The sequence below is a fragment of the Meleagris gallopavo genome, chromosome 6, assembly GCF_905368555.1.
Source record: "Meleagris gallopavo chromosome 6, MGAL_WU_HG_1.1, whole genome shotgun sequence".
NCBI classification, from domain to species: domain Eukaryota; kingdom Metazoa; phylum Chordata; class Aves; order Galliformes; family Phasianidae; genus Meleagris; species Meleagris gallopavo.
This window is the reverse complement of record NC_139409.1, coordinates 40027336-40051862: the sequence shown is the minus strand read 5'-3', so window position 1 is coordinate 40051862 and position 24527 is coordinate 40027336. Positions and strand designations below refer to the sequence as shown.

General features: G+C 39.7%; 1 protein-coding gene across 2 annotated transcripts; it reads left to right on the top strand.

Annotated features, from left to right (window-relative positions):
- The first annotated feature begins 277 nt into the window (after positions 1-277).
- Positions 278-23072, top strand: TCAIM (T cell activation inhibitor, mitochondrial). 2 transcript variants are annotated; one of them, XM_085226419.1, is made up of 11 exons: positions 278-416; positions 2045-2116; positions 8268-8403; positions 8951-9104; positions 9747-9993; positions 11176-11298; positions 13262-13359; positions 15806-15897; positions 17662-17894; positions 18428-18559; positions 21791-23072. In XM_085226419.1, the coding sequence occupies exons 2-11, from the start codon at positions 2088-2090 to the stop codon at positions 22014-22016; spliced, it is 1470 nt and encodes a 489-aa protein (XP_085082545.1). In that variant the 5' UTR covers positions 278-416; positions 2045-2087; the 3' UTR covers positions 22017-23072. The 2 variants fall into 2 exon arrangements, with proteins under 2 accessions (XP_085082545.1, XP_003207259.1); XM_003207211.5 differs by lacking the exon at positions 278-416 and adding an exon at positions 626-765.
- Positions 23073-24527: the final 1455 nt, after the last annotated feature.

Below are 24527 nucleotides of genomic sequence, written 5' to 3'. Positions count from 1 at the left end.
TTCTTTTAGCGTGTTTACTTAAAGATGAGACCGAGCTTTGCGCATGTAAAGTCCTGAAGGCCGTAAGTTACTGTCAGGTATGCGTTAACACCGACTGTGGCGGTACCCGCGGCTAGCCTTTCCCGCCTCGCTTTGGGGCGGGCAGGCGGCGGACCGCTGCGCCCGCTCCCCCACAGCTCTGAGGGGGCCACGGCCACGCCTGCGCGGGCGCCCCTTGGACGCAAGGGGACGGAGGCGAGGGGCGGAACGAGAGCGCATGCGCGCACCGGCCCCGCCTGCTGTGGGAATCCCCTCGCCCGCGGCCGCCGCGCCCCGCCCCCAGCCGCCGCTTCCGGGGCCGCGGGCAGCGTCGGGCGATGGGGGCCGAGCCCCGGCGGGCGGCTGGAGGAGGGCGGCGGAGCCGTCCGGCCGCGGCGGTGAGCGGGGCTGCGGCTGGGGGCTTGGCGTCCTCTGCGTCCCTCTGCGCGGGAGGGGGCCGCTCGGCGGGCCCACAGCGGCGGGGCTCGCTTCTGTTTGTCGCGTCGCCGCGCGCCCTGACCGCGCAGCGCCGGGAGGTGCCGTCCTCACCGCGAGCGGCGCACTGCCGCCGAGGGGCTGCGCCCGTGCCCGTCCTGACGCGCCGTCGGAGCCCCGAATAAACGGCGGTGGTCGGGTTGCCGTAGCCTGCATTCCTCGGCGAGCGCCGCCGGAACCCGCTCTCCGAACGCGGTCGCCTCTTTTGTTGATGCGTGCTCTCCGTCGTGCTGCCGCGAGAATCCGGCACGGGTAAACGGCCCGATTCACCGCCGTGCTCGCGGTGTGGGAGCGGCAGCGCGGTGTCGGGTTGGCAGAGGCTTGGGCAGAAGGACCGCAGCGCGATCGGTGACTTGTTTTCTGGGAGCTGGCGTGTAGGGCATCGCAGACAAGAAACAGCGATGCTTTGGTCTGGTTACGTAAAGTGCCGGCACCCATCAGTGAGGCTCTCGGTGTTTTTCCACCCTCCGTCCAAAATCCTTGCAGCTGAAAGCGCAGGGAGAGGCAAGCGTTTTCTTTCCGGAGAGCTCGTTAATACGCTCAGTGCAGTTCACGGCTCGGAGCTGTTGGTAGGACGCTGGAAATGAAAGGGTCGGCGTCTGGCCCACCTGGCTGGAAATCAGGAGACGGATTTACAAACCGGGGAGGTTTTAGCTCAGCGTATGTTTACCTCCTGCTTGAAATATGTGGTAATGTTGCCCTAATTATGCGTATTTGTGTCGGCAAGACACAAACATAGGTAAAAGCTGAGCTGTTTTGCACAGCATCACAGCAACCATCCTGCTTTATGGCAAGCAGGGATGGCATTTCTCAGATAACGGCTTGCTCCCAGGTGCTTCAAAATAGCACTTTATTTTGAAAAGCGTGAAGAAAAGTATTCTCAGAAGTGCACTGAAAGTTTGGGAAGAAAACATTGCCAATAGGGATCCTAATCCCTAGTGATTATTGGGTGCGTGGTTGCAGTCTGATAGGTGAGTGGTTTGTCTGTTGTTGGAAAATGCTCGGTTATGGATGTGTAGTCCAGAAATCTGTTTTCTTTCCAAACTTCTCAAGAGGCTCCCAGGTGCTATTGTACGAGCCTTTCCCTTGGTTTACATTGTGGTCCCAAAAAATACTTGGCATACGTGTTTTAAAACACACTCATTTGTAAAGTTTTGAACTTAGAAGACTGAAAAATAATGTGGAATTTCATTAATTAGGATGTGCTAATGCTTGAAAAGCATTATTTTTTCCTTTCTGAAGAGCAGAAGTAGGAAGTACGTGCAATACTGAATCGGTAAAGATTTTACTTTCCCTGCCCAAAACATCTTTAAATACTCCTCTTCAGATCAAATGACAGGAGGACATTTGTAAGACCCACTGTTTGCAGAGAAAACAGGACACGTTTTTATGTGAAACTCGAATTGTCTATTATGTATTGCTTGTCTGACTTTGAAAGTTACCATCTAGGATTTAGAGCTTGCACTGGTAGGTGATGGGCAGAGATGCTGATGTCTGCTCCTAAACACGGTTCTTTTCTTTTCCCTTTAAGTGATTGGATGGATGATAGTTTTCCGGAGCACTGAGTTGCTGAAATGTTTTGCTGTTTGAGAGTTGTGAGAAGGTAAGAAATGTTCCTGACTTAATTTGTGTATGTTCAAGCTTGCTTATGATTTGCATGTATGCAAAATTGATGGGCTGTTTTTTTGTTGTTGTTGTTTACTTAATGCTTATTTCATTGGCTCTTTCATCTGTGAAGCTTGAGGTTATCAGCACAGTTGAAAATCCCTGAAATCTGTATGCTTGTTCTCAAGTGAGTAGTCAAAAAGGCTGTAGACAAAGCAAGGGCTTTAGAATTGCTTAGCTATGAGGAAATGATATTCTAAACCTGAATATGGTATCCAGTCTATTACTGAGTTATTGAAGCTCAGAGTTTAAAAATGTGTGACTATATTTGTAGTAGCGAGCTTAATTTAACAAAGTTTATCAGTGCCAGAACTATAAGCTGAAAGTTAAATTTGGGAGAGATGCGAAGAAAAATGAAAACAGAGCTGATGGCAATTATTCAATCCATAAATTAAATCTACCCTGGAGCGTGATTGCACAATGTGTGCTGGTAGAGATTGTGTTTCATATCTTTCATGGTGTGGGATGGCTGTCCTCAAAGTAGTTGTGACCTTGATTTTAATGCAAAGCCTTTCTCTGCTCTTTAAATCAGAATGAAGCTATTGGAATAATTTATTGCTGTTTCTACAAGAAGCCATAGGCATCTCTCTTGCATTTTCTCTCTCTACATCCATTTTAATTAATTAATTTTGTCACTTTGCTTGAAGGATGCCTCAGAGTTGTGTCTTTCACCTTCAGTGAGTGAATTCACCCTTCTGTCACGCAGACTAATTTTGGCCTTTGAGCGTTTCTCTTTTAAGCAAGTTCAAAATAGACTTTTGGCTGGAATCCTGAGCCTTCCTACTAGCACGACAGCGTTGTTTAGATACAAAACGAGGAAACTGAAGTTGTCCATGTTTGGCCATTTTGCTTGTATGCAATACCAGATGGAAGTGATGAATAGTTTTCCAGGTACACTGGAGCTTTTTTCCTAACTACTGAGAGCAGTGTGCAGGATAGCTGGAGAATGGATATGGGAAATCGCATGCAAGCAAGATGAAGAGAGAAACAAACCCCCTTCTTTCTCTTGGTAGCTGCACCTAGTAGGAAGTGGATTTCTTACATGGCTGTTAATCAGAAGCTGCCATCACATAGATATCTCATTGGATTTACTTGGTTTTTTTTTTTCCTTTGCTGGAAAGAGAATTTAATCTTTGTATCCACTTTCTGCAAAAGAAAAATATGCAGAGAACTGCTGTTTTTCCCTCAGTGAGGCAATTGGTTTTGTATTTCTGGATCCAAGTAGCAATGCATATGAAGTGGGCTTTTCATCCAGGGTGCTCTGCTTTCTTTCTTGCCAAGGCAGATGCAGTTTTTTTCTTTGTCAATGAGCAACTGTGACACTTTCTTCTTGTTAAGAGCTTTTGCACTCCATAAAAGCAGGACATTACTGTAGTACTTCACTACTTCAGTTCTTCCTGATATTGTGAATAAGAAGATGATGGCTACTTTGGTTTAACCTGGCAGACAGCTCAGCACCACGCAGCCCATGACTTGCTCTCTTCCAGTGGGATGGGGGGGCAGAAAAGGCAAAACTGGTAAGCTGAGATACAGGCAGTTTAATAGGAGAGAAAAGGAGGATAAAATTTTAATAAAAGAGTATAAACAAATAATGCAGAATGCAATTGCTAACCCCCCTGCTGCCCAATGGCCAGCCAGTACCCAATTAGTGACAGTCTCCTGGCATACTCAGCCCTGTTTTGTTGTTCAGCATGGCACCATATGGTGTGGAATATCCCTGTGGCCAATTTGGGTCAGCTGTCTTGCTTCTGTTCCCTCCCAGCTCCTCGTGCACCTCCAGGCTCCTCACTGGCAGGGCAGTACCTGCCAAGAAGCTGAAATGTCCTTGACTGCTGAGCAGCAACTAAAACATGAGTGTATTATTGACATTATTCTCATCCTAGAGCCAAAACAATGAACCATGCCAGCAGCTAGGATGAAAATTAACTCTACTCAAATGGATACCAGGACAATTTCCACCCAGCGTTCCATATAATTTACATCATGTCTTTTGATGTGTGTGTGCAGATATCGTTCCCATAGGCTGTGGGCCATTCCCCTAAAATGTCCACAGAGTTCATTTAGTCTATAACTTTGGGCGTCACCTGTCATGACAGTTCTTCAGGGTAAGAGAGATGGTGTGTGGGGAAAAAAAACATTCCTCTGCTCAGGAGGGAGATTATAGTGGGTGCACACCATATGCTACTCTGGGATTTTTACCTGCATGACCTTGGAGAGGATATGTGGAAATGGAATGGAAAATCTACTTTGGCCATAGGGACAGGGATGTGTGGATTGTGAGGACACGCAAACTCAGAAGGGGGTTCTTCCAAGAAAACGACTGCTCCAGTTTTCAGGAGGCAGTTCCTCAGGCAGATTAGATGTGCTGATCTTAGTTCTTACGTTAATGAAGAGGCTTTTAATTCCCATTAGAGTGTAGAGTGTAAGGCCCTAGTGGTCAACAGCAGGCAGTGTTGTGCCCAAGAGTTGTGCTGCTGAGGAGCATATAAATAACCAGCTGATGAGTTGGGCTGCTAGGATTGAAATTGCTTGGATAGATCTGAACTGGCAATAGAAAGGTGAATTACTTTTAGCCCAATGGGCCCACGGGCACCTCAGGCCATCAAGGAGGAGATGCAGTGTATAGGTGGGCTCGAGATGAAAGGGTAGACTTGACCACGGACACTATTGCACAGAAGATGAATATGAGTATGAAATGTGTGCTTTGGTAAAGGAATCCAAGTGGATAATGCTTGTCCATTATGGAGGACAATGGCTGAAATAGAAACCTGGGAAGGCCTGGTGTGGGTTGATTATATGACACTCTTGCAAACCTGCCACAAGTGCCATGTACTCAGCATGCAGCAATCCAGCACCATGCATCCTCCCTACTTAGCTAAAGGACTGTTAGAACAGGTGAAGCCCAAAGATGGGCAAAACAAGATCAGTGGAGTTTTAGAGAGATGGCTTGTAGTCTATGGGAATTATACTGTGCATGTGTATCAGAAGGCAAGAAGGGTGATAGTAACTATTTGGAATATATGGTAAAATGTGGGATCTGAGTATGATGTTAATGATATGGAGTAAGGGGTGGATATTGTCCTGTTTTCAGCTGGAATAGAGTTGATTCTCTTTATAGTGTTTAGAATGATGCTAAGTTTTGGCTCTGGGAGAAAAACAGCATTGATAACATAGTGATATTTTACTTGTTGCTGTGCAATGCTCCACAGAGCCAAGGACATTTCAGCTTCACATGCTGTCCTGCCAGCAATGGGTCTGGGGGGTGCAAGGAGCTGGGAGGGGACACAGCTGGGGCAGTTCACCTAAACTGGCCATAGAGATGGCACTTTGGTGTGGTGCTGAACTGCAGAACTGGGACAGGTTGTCTGGACTGGGTCACTGCTCAGAAACTGACTTAGTATCAGCCATCAGATAGTGAACACTTGCATTGTGCACCACTTATTCTTGGTGTTTTGTTGTTTTTTTTCCTTCCTGGTCCTTTAAACTCTCTTTATATCAGCCCACGGGTTTTACCTTCTTTTGATTCTATCCCCCATCCCGCTTGGTGGGAATTGAGTGAAAGGCTGTGTGGTGCTGAGCTGTCTGCTGGGTTAAAACACAGCACATAGTAAAGAGTGTAATTATTAATAGTTTCCAAGAGATGGTTCCCAAAGAACGGAGATGACGGCAATACAGAATACAAATACCAGATTAGTCTCACAAGCAGTAATTTTAACATAGGTCAATGTTATACAGTAACAGTGTGAGATGGTAAACAGCCCAAGAGGGAGCACAGACAGCAAGTGTTCCATAATGCAAGTGTGAGAACGAGCACGACAGCTCTGAGAGTAAAAGGATCAATGTTGTCACCAACAACTATTAAATTAATGTAATGCTTATTACAATTTTGTTTCAACAGGCTCTTGTCAGATCTTTTGTTACCTCAACCTCCCTATTAGGCTCCCAAAGTGGTTTAACCCAGCAGTGAGCTCAGCACCGTGCAGCTGTTTACTTTGTCCCCCCGCAGTGAGGTGGGGTAGAGGATCAGAAAAAAGGGAGGACTTGTGGGTTGAGATAATGACAGTTAATGGGACAGAAAAGGGAAAGAAAATAGTAACGGTAGAAGAACGTACAGAACAAGTGATGCAGTTGTTCACTGACCAATGCCCACGGGTCTCTGAGCAGCAGTTTCCCAGTTTTATAGTTCAGCACAACACAGTATGGTATGCAATAACCTCTTAGCAAGTTTGGGTTAGATGTCCTGTTTCTGTCCCCTCCTAGCTATCTGTGCACAGCCTTTCCCAGCCCCTTTTTTTCAGGACAGCATGAGGAGCTGAAATATCCTATGCACAGAACTATACCAGCTACTAGGAAGGAAATTAATTCAGCTAGGATAGGATACGAGGACACTTGTCTTGGAGTCTTTCTCAGATGCTACCAGCAAAGAGGTAGAAATTTTTACCTGTATTAAATGATGTAATTTTATCTTCCATTTAATCTACACTCTGAAGAATTGTCTTCAGTCAAAACAGTTGGAAATTTCATCAGTCTTCTTACATTACAAGTTTTCCTTCCCACTTTTCTACGAAAACTTTTCCTGTTTTCAGCAAACTGACTTTTAAGACCTGCTAGTTAAATATTTGCCTTCCTCTTAGAGGCAGAAACCATTAGCTTTAACTGCTTTCACATTTCTAATTGAATAGTTGGAAAGGTTGACTGAAGAAAGGTAAAGTAAGGGTCATAGCATCTGCTTGACAACTCAACTGTTGTCATTTAACGTTTCCCCATACGAGAGAGATTGCTTTGTGTCTGAGCAAAGATTTAGGGCTGTGGGGGTATTTTTTAAATTAACAAGAGCAATCAGAAAATAGTCTCACGTATTTCCGTGTCCAGGATTATTATTTGCTATAGGATGCTGAGTGAATAGCTCTTTGTACAAATGGTCTTGCTTACTATTATTATTACATATCACATAGTTACTGTTTTACGTGAATTGGAAACAGCTTCCTCTCTTTCTTGCCTTATCTTTTCTTACTGGGGTTTGTAGTCCTCCTAATGGGTGGTATTGTGAGGAATGAAACAGTACTGTGTTGCTTAATAGAGCAGAATCCCTACCCTTTTGAGCTGCAAACTAAATGAATGTTAATCACACAGGGAATGATTGGCCAGTTGAATTTGTTAAATCAGGTAAGGGAGAAGTATTACTAAATATTTACACTGCCTATTCCTGTATTTTCATATATACAGTAGTTAACATGCTGCTTGGGTGTCAGCTTTGAGTCATGGTAGAAAATAGTGGTGGTCTTCAGTTCAGGACTTTTTGATTCCATTTTAGTCTTCAATTACACAAGTAAGCTCTTTGCAGAACAGTTGTTTAATTTACACTTAGCAAATATATCCAATCTTAAGTATTTTCTCTACTTCTAAAACTCAACTTTTCTTTCGATTCTTACTTGAAACAGTCATCTTTTTATCCGCTGAAATTCCTCTTTGTCTTTGTTTTCTTCTCTTTCCACAAAGATCAAAGGACAAAAAAAGTGCTGTCATCTTTTACTAGCTGCCTTTAAAAGGGTATTTTTGGGAAATGAGATTGAATTTGTTTCTGAATTGGCTGTTGTCTGACCATATGGTCCTCAAATGCAGAACTTTTTCGATTATTTCTGAGTAAACTTTAATACTCTTTGGTACTGCTTGGAAAAAAAATGGGAAGGCTGTGGAGGTTCAAAAGTATATAAGGATTGGTTTTTAGCAGCAGCTTCAGGAATGTCTGCAAAAAGTACCACTGAAGGCAATCTTTATCATTCTAGCTACATGACTGGGAAATTAGCACTTGAGCCTACTTTAGAGGAAAATGTTATTGTACTTAGATATCTTTAATCAGCCATTAGCATCCACTGTGTCTGGAACCTATTAGGTTTGCTCTGTATTAATACAGGATGGTGAGTCCCAAGGGTAAAAAAAATCCAGCCCTCAGACTTCTAATAACACTTTTAAATGATTATATTTGCAACTGAGAATGTTTACCCCATTCTGTTACTTTCTAATGTAATTTATATCAGCTTGTCATGTGGTTGATGGCATCATACATAAACATTTTATTACTTTCTTAGGTTATGTCTGGAGAAGATATTGTTACAATGCATTATCCAGTCAAGAACTTTGTCAGGAGCTGATGCCATCCATGCTCTCAAACCTTTCTACTTTGCTGTGCATCCAGATTTCTTTGGCCAGCATCCCAAAGAGAGGGTAAAAATCTTGCAGTGGGCTTTCTTTGTAAATGTGACATGTGTCAAAGATGAGAGTGATCTGATTTCTGTGCTGTTGGAGTGGAGAAAGCACTGGGGCTGAAAATAGTTGTCACAAAAGAGCAAAAGGTGCATTGTTTCTTTAAGGCATCTATCATCTATTCTTGTTAAAAATAAACTCTTTTTTTTTTTTTTAATTTACAAGTTATATTTTCTGTTTAGTTGTGATGAAAATATGAAATTCTTCCAGTCTGATTTATAATACTTAGTGCTTGAAAGGCAGTACATTACGTTTGAAATCAATTGATTTTTTTTTTTAAGCTCAAGAGCCTTAAAAATAAAGTTTGTGCAGGAATGTACAAGTATGTACATCATGCAGTGAATTCGTGCAAGATAATATTCATTTTTGTTGAAAATATGAACTGTATGACTATTCAGTAAGAGCAGCTGGCAGATGGTAAAAACAAATTCTATGTGTGAGATTGAAGAGGTTTAGATGAGAACTGGCCACATTTGTAATTCTTTTTTTTCTTCTTTCTTTTTAACAGGCAGTAAATGAAAACTCTCTGAAGAGGTTAAATGGCTACTTGGAGAATCTACAGAAACCAGGATTTCACTCCTTTAAGCCAACTCAGCTTACCTTTTATGTAAGAGAAAGAGAACCAAACTCTTCTAATGTTCAAGAATCCTTCAGTACTTCAGGTGCTTTTATATCATGCAGAATGTATCTTCCTGTATTAAAAGTCTTTAAGAAAGGCCGTTCCTTAACCATGTGCAGTCACAATGACTTTTCAACTATAAAATTCAATGACTTTCAAACCATGAAAATGTGTATTAGATGAGACCAGCTAAGACTATCTCAAGTAGTTAAACAATTTGAGCTTTAAAAAGCATTGAAAGAATGAGAATTTGAGGTTGAGATCAAGTGACAGTATGATAAAGTGGAAAACAGTTATAGTTGTTGTGCTTTTAGTACCACTATTTGTGTTTAACTAGAACTACAGCAAGGTCCTTGTTTTTATTGAAGGCATTGTGTAGTACACAGTATCAGAGCGCTTATAGGATCAGCAGGAATTTATTCTGAAATCAGAAGCTCTGTGTTAATAACTGATATGAATTTGCTGCATGGACTCTTAGCTTTGAGACTACAGATGATATTGCCACGTTTCAAATACAGGTTTTGATTAATTTTGTTTTCTATATTTATCTCTGCTGGATCAGTATGCCGATAATAATTTCTACCGATGTGCACCTTTGCTTTAGTTCTTGTCTGAGAGAAATGTGAAAGCATTTAAAGCAGTGTCAATTAAATAATGCTAATTTTGTGCAACTTGTCTTTTGCAGGGTTTCGAGCGGTTAGTTTTACTTTACACACCCGAGATCTCCTGAGCACAGTATTAGATATTCTCAACTCCTGCAGTTTATCTACAGAGCATATTCAGAGCTTGAGTGTGAACTCTCAGCCCCATAAGGAGGCAAAAAGGACGCTGAACAGACCTATCAAATGGGATAAGACTTACTATTCATTTACTGGATTCAAGGATCCTGAGGAAGAACTTGACCAAGCCCAAAGAGTGGAAACAACTTTAACGTATGTAAGGCTTTTATTTGATTGGTTTTTTTTTGTAAGATAATAATACACGAAAGGAGGTAATACATGAAAATTAAGATTGGAATGTTTTAAGTTGCCAGATGTCATAGTACTGTGCTTCTAATGTGTTGTTTGGGGTACCAGCCTTAAATTAAAGCAATTATAAATGCTGAACTTGCATTAAATGCATAACAAGTTAGAAGTTAGCTGTTTATAAACTGTTTACATGTGCTGATTTTGAGAACAAACTAAGAATGCTGTCTCAGAAACCCTTTTTATAACAGTGACACTTAATTCAATTTGAAATAAATTTAGCATTGCAACAGCAGCATCTTCAGAGCAAAACATATCCGTTATCCTACATAGCATTTCCCAAGGAAAACTGCTGTGCTTATGCTACTGTAAAGCAGTTAATCAAGAATTACCAGGTAGACAATGTTTTTTAGTTATTTTTACACATTTACAAGGAGCGACGCAAACAGTTATGTATTAACAGTCTTGTTTCAATACCTAGCCATTTGGCACTGGGCCTCCTCTTTTGTTCAGGTTTGTATTTTTTTTTCCCCTTAGGGTTCTGTATAAGGCTAAATTAAAGAGTAACTTTCTCCTACAAATAGAATGGTTTATTTATTCAAAGCCTTAGAAATGCTCTGCGAGTTGCATTGTGCTGCTTGTGATTACTGGAAAAAGAACAGTAAAACTTTGACCCGTGTAATCTGTGTTCATCCCAGCTCTGTAAGAGTTGTGTAAGTTGGCCCTTTAGTATCACCTCCTTTATTTGATGATCTACGAGGATCGTTTTGGGTTTTGTTTGTTTATTTAAGATATATGACTGGGGATTTCATTCATTAAAGCTCTAAGTTCTGAAACTGCTCTCCTAAACAAATAGCACTGATCTGCTGTTTGCCACTTTTCACAACTCTCAAAATCTAATTGTTGTAACACTGTCAAAGTGATTTGTTTAATTTGATTGCCTAGTCCCCAGAACAAGAACCATGACATTTTCTTTCCTTAATATTTTAAGGGGAAGTGTTTAGCTGTTTCAGCTTCTGTCCTCTATTTTAAAAAGACCTTTTTTTTCTTCTAACTCAAATTCTTACCGCTAACATCTTATTTTGGTTAGATTACTGTTTGCATGAGAGAAAATACAGCATTCTACTTTTTTTTTTTTTTTTTTTTTAGATCCTGGTTGGATGATAACGAAGCAAGTGCAGTTATAAAGCTGAAGAAGAGTTTGCCACTTAGGGAAGAACTAGAACGCTTAAAGTTTGAGCTCTCTCGTCAACTCCAGCTCTCAGATATCAGGTAATAAATTACATCCGTTGTATCTGCACGAAGGCAGTCAAAGCAAGTGTGTAATGTCATGCCACGAGCTTTAAAGGCTGATTTCAACAAAACAGCTGTGTCTCATGTATAATAATATTATTGCACTGGGTAAGACTTCTCCAGAAGATTTCCAGTGGGCCAAAAGTTTCCTGGTACAGTCTACTCAAAAAAAGCTAACATTTGTAACTCAAGTGTAGACTTATTGGTGGGTTTTTTTTGTTTGTTTGTTTTTTTGAGGGGTTATTAGTCTTCCATTATTCAGAAATGAATTCAAGTACAGGAACCTGAAAAATAAGGATGTTAATAGAAGGTTGCTGCTTGTCATCCTCTGGTCTAATGCTGATGTTTAGAGGTTTGAAAAATGAAGAATGAAATTGTTAGCTTTATTCCATGAGTATGTTTAGGATGGCCGAGGAGACTATAGAATCTGTAAGCCACCTTTTTATATCCCCCTCTAGTGCTACTGAAAGTCAAAATGGTATTGCTAGGCAACAGTAGGCAGTTATTAGAATGACATACAATGGACTGAATTGCATTTTAAGTGCTATGGTGCAGTGCCAAGTGCTCCATCCCAAAGAGTGTTTTTTTTCTAGTCACGGATTTCTCTAAATGAGATGTAGTGGTCTGATCAAAGCCAGCAACTAAGTACACAGGTCAGTCCCTCTCTTATATCCACCAGTATGATTGGAGGAAGACAATAGGAAGAGCAAAAGCGAGATCCTGTGGATCAGTATAAAAGTTTAACAAGTGGAATGAAACAAAGCTGTGTGTGCAAGCAAACCAAAATAAGGAATTAATTCATAGAGACATCAACATTCCTAATGGTTTCTTGAGATGACAAACACCATAACTACTAATGTCTCTGTCTTCTCCTCCTTTTCCTGAGCTTTTATTACTGAGCACAATATCATATGGTCTTGGAATATCCCTTTGGTCAGTTGGGATCAGCTGGCTTTGTCCTCTCCGAAAGTCTTGCCCATCCTTAGCATACTTGCTGATGGGGGCAGAGTGGAAAAAAGAGGAGAACCTCAGAGCTGTGTCAGCACTATGCAGTAACAGCCAAAACATCAGCATGCTGTCAACAGTTTAAAAAAAATAAAAATTAAAAAATAGGACTACTGTGAAGAAAATTAAGTCAATTCCAGCCAAACCCGGTACGACATGGGAATACCAGTTTCCCATTTTTCAACAGTCAGAGGTTTGGCAGAAGATTAAGAACATTTTTTTAATATATCCTGGGACAACTATGATCTAAGCTCTTCCTGAAATGTAATTAATAGCTTTGCTATGTTTGTGATGGAAGAGATGTCAAAATTACATTTAGTAAAGTTCCCACTGTAAAACCTGGCTACTATATGGTTTAACAAAGGTATTATTATAGAAACAAAGATTTTTCCACTGTAAAATATGATAAAAAAGCAACTTACCACTAAAAATCATAGGTTTTTGAGCTAGGACAAAAAAAAAAAAAAAAAAACACAACAACTTCCAAGTACAAAGTATTTGCTCCTCTAGACAAACATTACACAATGTGCAAACAGCAACTGCATGCCACATGACTGAATCAAATACCGGGTTGTATGTTGCTATTTACTTACTAACTCCCCTCTTATTGAGCAAGAGATTCAATTTTCAAATTCTGTTATGTCCACCAGCTTTTATATTTGTTTGTCTTAGGGAGGTTTACTCTGCTTTTTTATCCCGAATTCTTATTGGTGCCTACTTCAAGAGAGAGTGTTCAATAGCATTTAGGCTTTTATCTCTTCAAATAGCATAGGACATGGACAGCTTTTCAGTAGGTCTTTGCTTTTCTCAGTGTTAAAGAAATGTTACTTTTTCGGGCTATAGGCCTCTTGTCTGTATCTTAAATCATCTGTTGCTTTGTTTTCTTTAGTTTTTATAATGTTGAGAATGAAATGCTCTCAATTGGATGTTTGTTTAGGTGGCAGAGAAGCTGGGGTATTGCTCATCGCTGTAGCCAGCTGCACAGTCTAGGTCGCTTAGTCCAACAGAGACCTGAAGTATTAAAGAATGTCAAAGGTATGTTTCCATTACATGTTTCGTATATCCTAATATAGTATTGATTCAGAGGTTAACTTGAGTCTTCTGTGGCAGAGGAACTCTTGGTTTTCACAAGTACTTTTGATAACTGCAGGAAAACTTGTCAGGCTTACTGAAAAGCTGGTCAGAATTTACATTGTCTATTGGCTGTTTTTTTTTTTTTTGAAGTGACCATTCCTTCTGTGATATTCACTACACTCAGCTTTTATTTTGCTTCTCAGTAAGTACAAGCTGAGCGAGGTGAAGTCAGTAGTCTAAGCACTAAAAACAAAAATCTAGCCCGTGTCTTTGAAAGGATGCACTGGTTAACAACAGTTAGTTACCCCTGGTAGATAAGACAAAAATGCTAGTAAATCTTTGAAGAGTCAGTATAAGGAAGACTTACTAGAACCCCTTTAAAATCATATTATCTTCTCTTATCATGTATGTTCCATAAAATACTTACATTCAAGTCTTTTCTCAGGAAAAACTAAAATATTCCATAAACCTGACATACTGAAACAGCTGTTTGACCTGTGGCAGTGGCTCTTTGCTGTAATTGTAACATTTTATGCCTGTCCTCAGATACTCAGATTTGAGTGGCTTTCATTTGGGGATTCACTTAATCCTTTGTGAAAGGGTGAAGTGGGTAGGACAATAAATAAATAATAGATTTAAACTGTATCAGAGTTCAAATTAGCTTTTTTTAACTACACATGCTGAGGATGTAAAGTATTGGAGAGGTCCTGGGAGCCTGTTGTAGTCTCAATTTTTTTTTTTAAGATCTTTAGTAATATACTTAATAACTTAATATGCTTAATACTTAATGACTGTTTACGAGTGTGTATAGTGATAGGACAAGGGGGGATGGTTTTAAACTCAGGCAGGGGAGGTTTAAGTTAGATGTTAGGAAGAAGTTTTTCACCCAGAGGGTGGTGACGCACTGGAACAGGTTGCCCAGGGAGGTTGTGGATGCCCCATCCCTGGAGGCATTCAAAGCCAGGCTGGATGTGGCTCTGGGCAGCCTGGTCTGCTGGTTGGCGACCCTGCACGTAGCAGGGGATTGGAACTAGGTGATCAATATTGTCCTTTTCAACTCGGGCCATTCTATGATTTTATGATTCTGTGATTAATAAATACTTGTCAATAACCATACAGATACAGCTGATCTTGCCTTGGAGTGGGATGATGCACTAGATTTCTTGTAGTCAGCAGTGCACTTTCATAAGGATTTTAGATACACGGTTGCTGAGAGCAGGCTCAAATGTCAGTATGCTTAGGTAGAGAGGTGGGTTCAACAGAAGCTTTGTTTTTCCCCTAAGTACTTTTTTACTGTAATTGTCTGCCTTTGGCATCTAAACATTTGAAGAATAACCGATCTCACAGTTGGAAGCCATTATATTCAATTTTTTGTCTATTTTTTTCTACCCTAGAAATTCCTAATTAATTATTTCAGTCTCAGCTTTGCAGTTCATGGACAGCATAACGTCAAAAGTGGAATTATAACCCTTTTTTACAGTTGTCCATTATGATTTTTTATGAAGGCTATACCTGCTCTTTTGATCTCAAGAATCCTAGCTTGATTGGCATGCAGCATTTTATTTAGGGATTTTAGGCAGTTACAGACATTTAATATTCATGCTGCATAGCTTACCTACTGTCATCTATTTGTTTTATGGTAATGAAGTGTCTTTATTTATGTTTCGTTTTTTACACTCTGATTTTGGTGCTTGTTACATTTCAAATCTTAATAAACCTTCTCTTGTAAATGAATACCTTATACTATTTTGGAAGCTTGTTTTGACAGATAGTTGCTTGTGCCATTACCCTGAAGAATTCTTAAGAATTTTTGTACTTAAAAAAAAAAAAAATACACATACACTCTGAGCCTTTTATGTTATTTCTATCTCTAAAACAAGCAAAAAATGAATAGGAAGACATTTCTGATGGCCTGCATGCTGTGGAGAACTTTGTGGAAGTAGTGTTGAGTGGTTATGCTAATAGTTCTTCTACCTTTACTGTATTTCTGTGTATCTTAAGTATACAGCACACATTTCCTTGGTTGTATGTTATTTGTAGAGATTACATGTGCTTCCATGACTGCACAGCAGGGTGCCCACACTGAAGGAGCTGTTTGCTGATATTTTCTCTTTATTAACAGATAGTCTTTGTAAGGAAAAAGTCCAGTTAACTAAAAATCTACTGGATCTATGTGCTTAAAGAGGGAGAAAGCAAAAGCTAGTTAAGGTTTGTATGGAAAACCATTGACCTAGAGTTTTCAAGAATCACTTTTTTGGATTCTGAGCATAAGGAAAGCAACTATTCATTTTGTACGTGCTAAGAAAATGTGTTGCTTGTGACACATCAGCAGGGTGCCTAAATCTTACATGATGGTGTGAATGACTGCAATAATGAAAGTTAGTAAGGAGCTTTCTTCTCTCTTCAGGACGCACGGTGGTTTTCACAGAGCGCTCAGGTATGAGTGCAGCAGGCCACGTAATGCTGGGGACCATGGATGTTCACCATCACTGGACCAAAGTAAGGTTTCTGTTTTCTGTTGTTATGACATCTTTTTTTAAACTATAACCAAAATTTTGTTGCTGATTACTGATGAGTAATTTAAAGGGAAAAACATGGCTGCTGTGCTTAGCGTAACCTTGTACGTCACATCCTAAATTTAATCTTATCTTACAGCAATCTCTGTCAGATCTTTCTACTGCTTCTACTACCAAACCAGTCTCATCTCTGATTAGATAGAAATAAGACTAATAAGTTATGCATTGTTTCAGTCTATAAGAAGTAAGTGCAGTAAGCACTGGCAGAATATTTCTTCATCTATAAAGAGCTCGTTCCCATGAAGAACTTAGGAATTCTGTTCTGATTGTTGATGTAAATGGGACTTAAATGGAGTTGTGAAGGGATCTATTCAGTCAGTGGCTGCTAACCAACTCCATCTCTTCACTTTGTTCTTTTAGGCAGATGACAGAGTGCTGCAGAAATTTATCTTTAGTGAATATGCAGATTCTGCTGTTGTCTGTGTGAAGTTCAGATTCAGCAAATTTTCTGGCATCCTACGTAATGAAGCATTGTATGTGAATGCTTGTCACTTTAAGGATTTTTTCCTGAATCTTGATAATTAAAATGCTGGCAGTAGTTCTATCAAAAAATATTTCCATGTAAAGGAGATAATTAGAGGAATTTCTGTTGGAAGTTTCACCCAAATATAATTTAAGAATATTTTATTTTTGAGTTCTAGTCAGATATAATGTGAAAACTGAGCACTCAACCCAAAGTTTTCTCTGGTGGCAATTTGGATTTTTGCCTGCACCTTTCACTGAGGGAGACAATAAACCTTGTTTTATTAATATGGAATGATTTATCTACTTAATAAAGTGAGAAACTAGAATAGAATGCAAAGCTTTCTACTCTGAGATTTGCATTGATAGTCATTGGAATACAAGTATTTTTCTAATACTGGGGAAAAAAGGCCAGTCCATTTCTTAATGAAATAAATGTTTCTTCTTTCTAACTTGCCAAAAGCTGCTTGGATTCTACGACTTTCTTGTATCTATAAAGAGGTTATTCTGAAATCACTTGATTGTCCCAGCAGAAGTATTTTTTTGAATGAAAAACTGTGTTCTGCTAATAGCTGGGTAGATGGTATGTACTGACTACAACAGACTTTCTTCTTACAGCCTTCTTGCTGTCACCAACCTTCTACGTCTTGGCTCACAAGTCTGATCACATCTTAATCTTTCTGGTAGAGGTTTGTAAATTAGATGTCTGGTTCTTTCCTTCCCTCCTCCAGACTCCTGATAAACTACATTATTAGCCAAGTTCTTGGAAAGAACTGCTCCCAGTGACACAGGATCTCTGCTTTTTGGGGAATTGGTATATAAATTAGGATGGCAAAAACACTTTTGATGACAGCATATGATAGATATGCATTTTACGTAGGCCTTAGATTATAACTTGCTTTAGATCTGGGACTGTTAGTTCTGTATATATAGAGATAGAGGACATCCATCCATCTTGTCAAGTTGTATTGGTGCATTTATAGTGTAAATACTGAAAACACGAACTTTTTCTATTGTATCTCACCCCAAAATGCATACATGCAATATTTCCCCTTTTTTTTTTTTTTTACATATTCCTTGATTGCTGTTTCCCATGCTTTTTTGTGTTATTTGTTGTTGGGTTTTTTGCACTGTACAGATTCTCTTGTTAATTTTTTCATTTCTTAAAATTGAGTTGTATGCCTGGTAACATAAAAAGTATTTGTGTGTGTATGTGTCCACACAGATTTTTGAGAGATTGCCAAATTATTATAAACTTCAGGAGAGGCTGCTGTTCTTGGAAGATCGGATAAGCCAACTTCTGGGAGGCATACAAGTAATATATGTGGAAGAGCTGCAACCCCTCTTGACTTTGGAAGAGTACTATGACACTCTGGATTCTTTCTATAACAAACTACTTGACAGTCGACTGCCTTTTCATCCACAGAGTCTGAGAGGCTTGCAAATGATCCTAGAAAGGTGAGTATTTGCAGGAAAGAATTATTTCATCTAGAGCTTGTACTTTTTTCTTGTGATTACACTGGTCATTGCTTTCACTAAGAAGAAAACTAATAATAATTTCATATTTTCGGTGTGTCACTCTTATTTCTAAAGGTTTGGTGTGCCTTTACATGGATTACAGAAAGAGGCTGAAGGAAATTATGCATGTTGCATTCAAGTTGGAGTCAAAGTTGGAGTTTTTATCTTATGTTGTTGTACTGGGTTAAATCAAAGGTTTTGTGCTGTCAGAGCAACATTTATTTATATTTATAATGATGCTGAGTAGATATACTTAATATTGTTGACTGTGTTGCTTATGAAATGTAATTGAAACACTTATGTATGATGTTTATGTATTCTTATGAACCAAACTTTATTTTTTTTACCTACTATTCTGATTATCTATTGATAATCTTACTCTTACGCTCAGAATCAACTTTGTAAGTAATTCATGCAAATAGTTACATGGGAAAAAAAATCTTGTTTTTCATTTCCATCATGTTTCATTACAGTGATAGATACACACCAAGCTTACATGAATTTGGACACTTTACCATCCCTACAGTCTGTGATCCAGCAACCCTTCGATGGTTTATTATTGCCAAAGCACAGGAAGCAAGAGAGAATCTGAAAAGAAGGGAAGAGTAAGTGTTTATATCTCAATACACTTTTGTTCATGATAATCTTTGCACACCATATCTTCACTTGTAGCAGTGCTAGACCTTTGAGGATAGCATTTTTGCTCTCCTGGTGGAGAAGCAACTTGTTTGTAAGGCAAAACTTTACCTATCAGCTTTACTGAGTTGAAAATTGAAGTAAGTATGCTGTGGACACAGACAGTTGTTAGGAAATGACTGAGGAAATGATTGTCCTTCATACTGTAGAAATAGTTTGTCCTTCAGAAACTCAGAAATAGAGGATTTTTGCCTATGTGATTTTTTGTTGGATTTTTTTTGTTGTTTTATGATAAAGAAGAGCCTTTCCCCTTTTCCCCCTTTTTTTCCACCCTTTCCTTCCTTCCCCACTGGAAGAACCCTTGATATTGAATAAGAAAATCAATAAACTTCTACTGCTTATTTCTATAGTGACAAGAAAATGGTAAAAACAGCTGAGTCTGACTAGAGAATTATTATTTCTAGTTGTTACTCAGTTGAGGAAAAGATTAGTTTAATATATAGTGAGGGGAAGAGAAAAACTAGGGGTAGCATGACGGGAAAAAATACCTCCTTGGTACTTTTTCACAGATGCTGGTGAGAAGAGAGGATGGCCATAGTGAGTCACAGAACCAGCACTTACTGTACGTCATGGAACTGATGATATCCAGCACAGCTGTACTTTTGTTGCTGACCTTATATGTTGCACGTACCTTTGAGGATTAAGAGCACTAAGTGGAGATTTTATTTTGAAAAAAACACTGATATGTAACTGGGTGGCACTGTCCTTTCACAAGTTGTTAGTGCAAGTTTATTTTTCTGCTTTAGAAATCCTTTAATGAATTGTTGAAACATCATGCTTTGTCATGAGCATATCTATGATGTGTAGACCCAGCATGTTCTCTGAAGGTTATTTTAGGAATGAGCCTTACTGAAGGCTTTATGGTTCTAGCTCAGTTAAGATCCAGTGCCTTGGGAAGATTCATCTGGGAGATGGACTTTGGTAAAGCATGGAGGCTTACTGGAGTTTTTCCATAACCCAGGCACAGCTCTGGAGGTTGGTTATTTTAGCCATGTAAATGATAACTGCTGAATGGTGCTCTATCCAGCTGCCCATATTTGACAGGTGGAAATGTATGTCTGTGGAGGTTGAGAGGGTGTTGTAGCAAATGTATGCACTTGCATCTGGTAACACACTCCCCTTCAGCCCTTGTGCTACCTCTCATCATCAAGACTACCCAGGAAAAATGACATCTTTAGGTTAGCAGTGAAAGAAATGTAGGGCTCCCCTCAGAGTATAAGCAGCTGTGTTGTAACAGTGTAAGAGGCAAAGCTAAGTATCTCGGTTCTTTTGTCTGTTGGATGATTGCTGGTTTGTGTAAAATAATTGAGAACAGCTATACTTGGTCATATCAAAAGCCTGTTGATACCCCATCGTCTTTTAGCTTCTGGAAAGACTGTATGAATGGGGCAAAATTATGGTGTTCTTTTTACTCTCTACTCCTCTCCAGTTTCTGACAGTCTTGACTAAATACTTGAAGCTGGAAGCGCTACCTCATGTTAAGAGCATTCACTAGATCGTTTTCCCCCTCTTAATTATCTAATTATTTTTTTGAGCCAGCTTATGTTTTGTGGCTCCACTGTATCCTGTGGCAGCAAACTGTACAGTTGGATTATGTTTGCTGTGCATTTTTAAGGAGGGATGAGATATCCTTTGTTTTATAAACCTGCAGCCTCATTATTTCGTTTGGCACTCTTGTTCTTCTCCTATAGGCAATATAAAACAATTATTCTGTGTTTATCACCTTTTCTTTTTGGTGTATGTGTGGATATGTGATATTTCTCTGTTGTTAACATCTTATTGAGTCTGAAAATTCCTTTTCCATTTAATCCTTCCTTGAACAGAATTCTTTCTGTACTTCTCAACATTCTCCTTAGCCTCCCGTGCTTGTTAAAGGGAATCTGAGAGAAAGGAAAGTAGCTGGGCTTCTATATGGCTTGATGGCTGGAGGGTTTGGATGCTACTCTTGTACAAAATTGTTTTACCTACATGAATAATGTCAGTTGTCTAATAACACAGGATTTAATATGAATCTACTTCACTTTTGCATAGTGTCTGTTTTATATTGTGTTTTATTGAGGTCTAAGCATCTTTGGGGAAGCAACTAAAAATAAGCCTACGTTTCTCACTGTGTGCAGTTAACTTGATATCCTTAAGGGAGCTTGAGGCTTCACAGAAGGGGAGATCTTGGCTCACAGGTGTCAGAGAATGTGCAGTGCTGTGCAAATGCAAGCAGCTCCTGCACTCACTTCAGATGAAGAGTGGTGTTGAGCCCCTTCAGCAGACGTTCAGTGCAAGTCTCAATAGCTGTGACCGTACTTAGTTTTGGGCTCTTCTCACAGTAGTGCTCATTAGATGAGAGGTAGCACCAGCTCTGGAATCTGGAGGTACAGAGACATCCCACCTCTGATGCTGCAGACGCTGTCAGACCTAGCTGACTCCAAGCTGACCCAACAGCAGCACTACGCTCCAATCCCTCTGCGTTTCCAGGTCTGGTCCAGCCCAGAGCCAGGCAGGAGATGTAAACTCAGTGTGTAGCAGTGTTCTGATCACCAGCTGGCTCTAGAAGAGGTGTAGCTGTGTTAATGTGACACAGTGCCTGAACTAGTCTTTCTGAACCTGCACTGTATTCAGATCATATGATCCACAGTTTCAGAGACTCTTGATTCTGCAGATTAACTTTTTTCTGAGAAGCCTGAATTTGTCATGTAGTCTTACTAGTCTGGGGTGAATTTAAAAAAGAGCAAACATCTGCAAGCTATTGTTTCACTATTCTGTATGGTTCCTGCAATTAGTAAGTTAGTAATACATGTAAGATGATTGCATCTGTCACCCATTGTTTTAAGACACGCAGAGTTCATTGGTCTTAGTTGAGAAGGCAGGGTAGTTACTAATATGATTTTACTCTCGAAGCTTGTACTTTCATGGTTGTTAATTTCTATTTCATATTAAAAATGGAGCCTCCCTGGGTTTTTCTCCTTGGTATTTTTCTGACCACCTGGTTAGTTTAAAAAAAAAAAAAAAGATTCTGCAGGCTTTGAAGTGTGTGGGCACCCTGCTGTGCAGTCATGGAAGCACATGTAGTCTAGCTTATTTTTTTCTTAAGTTTAATACTTACAGAAGTTCTAATTTTGTCTCTGTGTGCTGTCTTTATTTGCTAGGATGATGATTACAGAAAAAGAGCTGATAGATACTTCTGCTGAGAAGTTTTCTTTGGATCGGCTGTACAAGGAGCCCAGCGTCACCAGCGCACAGATGATAGATTGTTGTAAGCGACTGCTGGAAGAATCATTACCATACTTACAAGGCATGCACCTTTGCATTTCACATTTCTACTCCGTGCTGCAGGATGGAGACCTGTGTATACCTTGGAACTGGAAAAGCTGAGGACATATCTGATAATCAGATGAATTGTTTATTTTCTGTAAGAGGCTATAAATATGAGTGTTTTTAAGAGTAAATTATTTAAATCTGTATTTTGATATCCTCAAATTTTCTTCTAACTGCTGCTCAGAAGGGATTGGACAATTTGCACAATGCACAGTATTACCAGTTCTAGGTAAGAGATCTGTACATTCTCTGTACTACTGTAGGAGTCCTGGTGTACGGTAGCAGTGCGAAACTGCGTTTTTATAGTTACCAGTGAAAAGATGCTACATTGCAAGACTGCAGAAATGTGCACATGTATTTTTAAAATACATAAGTATTGCTAGATAGACGTCCTTAAACATGGAGAATACTACTCAAACAAGACACTACATATTGTCATAAAGGATTTTTTTCAATGCAGGACCTGAATACATAAATTATCTGGTGGCAATATTGGCATTGCATATTGCTACCTCTTAATAAATTTAAATTAAAAAAAAAAAAACAGAGTATGATGCTCTGCAGAAGAAAACAGTACTTAAGTTTTGTCTCTGCAGTACAGTTTCATGTGCTGGTCCAATATTGTTGCCTTATTTCAACATATGCCAGTTGTACTGTGTGCATTTATTGTAAAGGAGCTGTCATTCAGTTGTTTTCCAGCATTTGCTTCATAAATACAGACCATCCTCTTCACACGCACTCCTAACAGATTGCAAATCCCATTCACAGCACTTACTGCCTGAGTAGTTTTATGGATCATCTAAGGAAAAGTAGCACTGGTCTGAGTGGGATTGTCTGCAAGAGTAAGTACTTCTCAGTGAGAGCAAGGAGCTTGCAGTAAGGCTCTGTAGAGCAAATGTGTATCTTTAGTGGTACTTTATTCTTTGAATAAAATACGAAGTGTGAATTTGTCAACACTTTTTCATTGTAATACATGCTAAGATGTATTTTGTATGTGGGCTACTACTTTGAAAAATATCCTTTGAGAAGAACTAACAGCTTAACAGTTCTGGACTTTAACTCACCTATAACAACTGGCAAAAGAAAAAATAAAAATTATTTGTCTGATGTTGACCTGCCTTGTATTTACATCTGTACTGAGGGATGGTAGTTGTTGGGGTTCCCTGTTGTTTCGTCTTTTTTTTTTTTCCCCCTATTGAAAGGTTCAGTTTTAAGTTTTAAGTTACTTTGGTGCCAGTGTTAAAAGAAGCCATTATGATATCAAGCCTGTCTCTTTATAAAATGCAGAGGCAGAAGCAGAGATGATCTTGGGCCTTTACTTCAGTCCATTTATTGGTAATTCTTGCTGATAGATTCTAAGGCTAGGCTGATAGTTCCTTCTAACTAAGCAGTTTATTTCTGTTGCATGTTACTCCCCCTCATTCCATCTAGCATTGACAATAATGTCCATATCCCAGTTGTACTAAGCAAGTGAGGCACTCCCATCAATTGCAGCCTAGTAATACTCTCTGTAATAGCTCTTTGCAAGTAGACTGCCTTTAGGAATAAAAGCAATTTTCTTTTTCTTGCTTGAATTGAATACCTCTTTGCAAGCATTCAGGCAAGAGAAGCTGCTGTCCAGTTTGGATGTAGAAGAGAGAAAAAGTTTGAAGGTGAGTAGACTTGACCAAGAATCTGATGTGACTGCAACAGGAATCCTACTAAGAGATTGAACGAGGACTGACATTAATGTCACAGGAAAGCAGGAGCCAGTCCTGGGGACCTTCTCTTTGAATCTTAGAGAGGACAACTAAAACTGTTTGGAATGTAAGCTGTAAAGAGCCTTTATGAAATAGAATGTGGGATCTTTCAGCAAATATAATGTTCTGGTAAGGATCCCAACCTGGCTAGGACAGGCAAGAGTGAATGGAATGGTTTCAGGCTACAGCAGGGGAGATTCAAGCTGGACATTAGGAAGTACTACTTTTCAGAAAGGGTGGTCAGGCACTGGAATGGACTGCCCAGGGAGGTGGTGGAGTCACCGACCCTGGGGGTGTTCAAGGAAAGACTGGATGTTGTGTTGAGGGATGTGGTTTAGTGGGAGCTATTGGTAATAGGTGAACGGTTGGACTGGATGATCTTTTAGGTCTCTTCCAATCGTGGTGATTCTATGATTCTGTGAATGGAACTGAAATGTGGGAGTAATGGAAATAATCGCTGCTAGACACTTCCAATCTGGAGCAGATCTGATGAGTCTTACCATTCTTCTCGAGGGGAAGTACGTAAAATCTTCTAGCAAAATATGTCAACCCAAAGAAGAGGTTATCAGCCTTTGGACATTTATGTCTGGACTCCTGGGTTTATGCAGTAGGTTAAGGATTTCCAGTTTTACTGCTGTCCCATCCAGGGAAAGGAGATCCATGCTAAAATCTTTAAAAACTGCTCAGAAATTGAGCAGTAGTAAAATTGAGATTGTCTGTAGTCCATTAATTCAGCACTGTAAGGTTTCAATCTCAAATGACTTTTTTTACAGCATGTTTTCTGTAGGTGAGTTTTGCTGCAGACTGATTGAGTTGGCTTTACAAACAT

What these genes read in the sequence shown, in the direction of transcription:
- TCAIM (XM_085226419.1), top strand. Translation starts at nt 2,088, where the DNA reads ATGTTTTGCTGTTTGAGAGTTGTGAGAAG. An exon ending in CTCCAGCTCTCAGATATCAG is followed by an intron (nt 11,299 to 13,261) that starts GTAATAAATTAC and finishes ATGTTTGTTTAG; the next exon opens with GTGGCAGAGAAGCTGGGGTA. An exon ending in TTGCAAATGATCCTAGAAAG is followed by an intron (nt 17,895 to 18,427) that starts GTGAGTATTTGC and finishes GTTTCATTACAG; the next exon opens with TGATAGATACACACCAAGCT.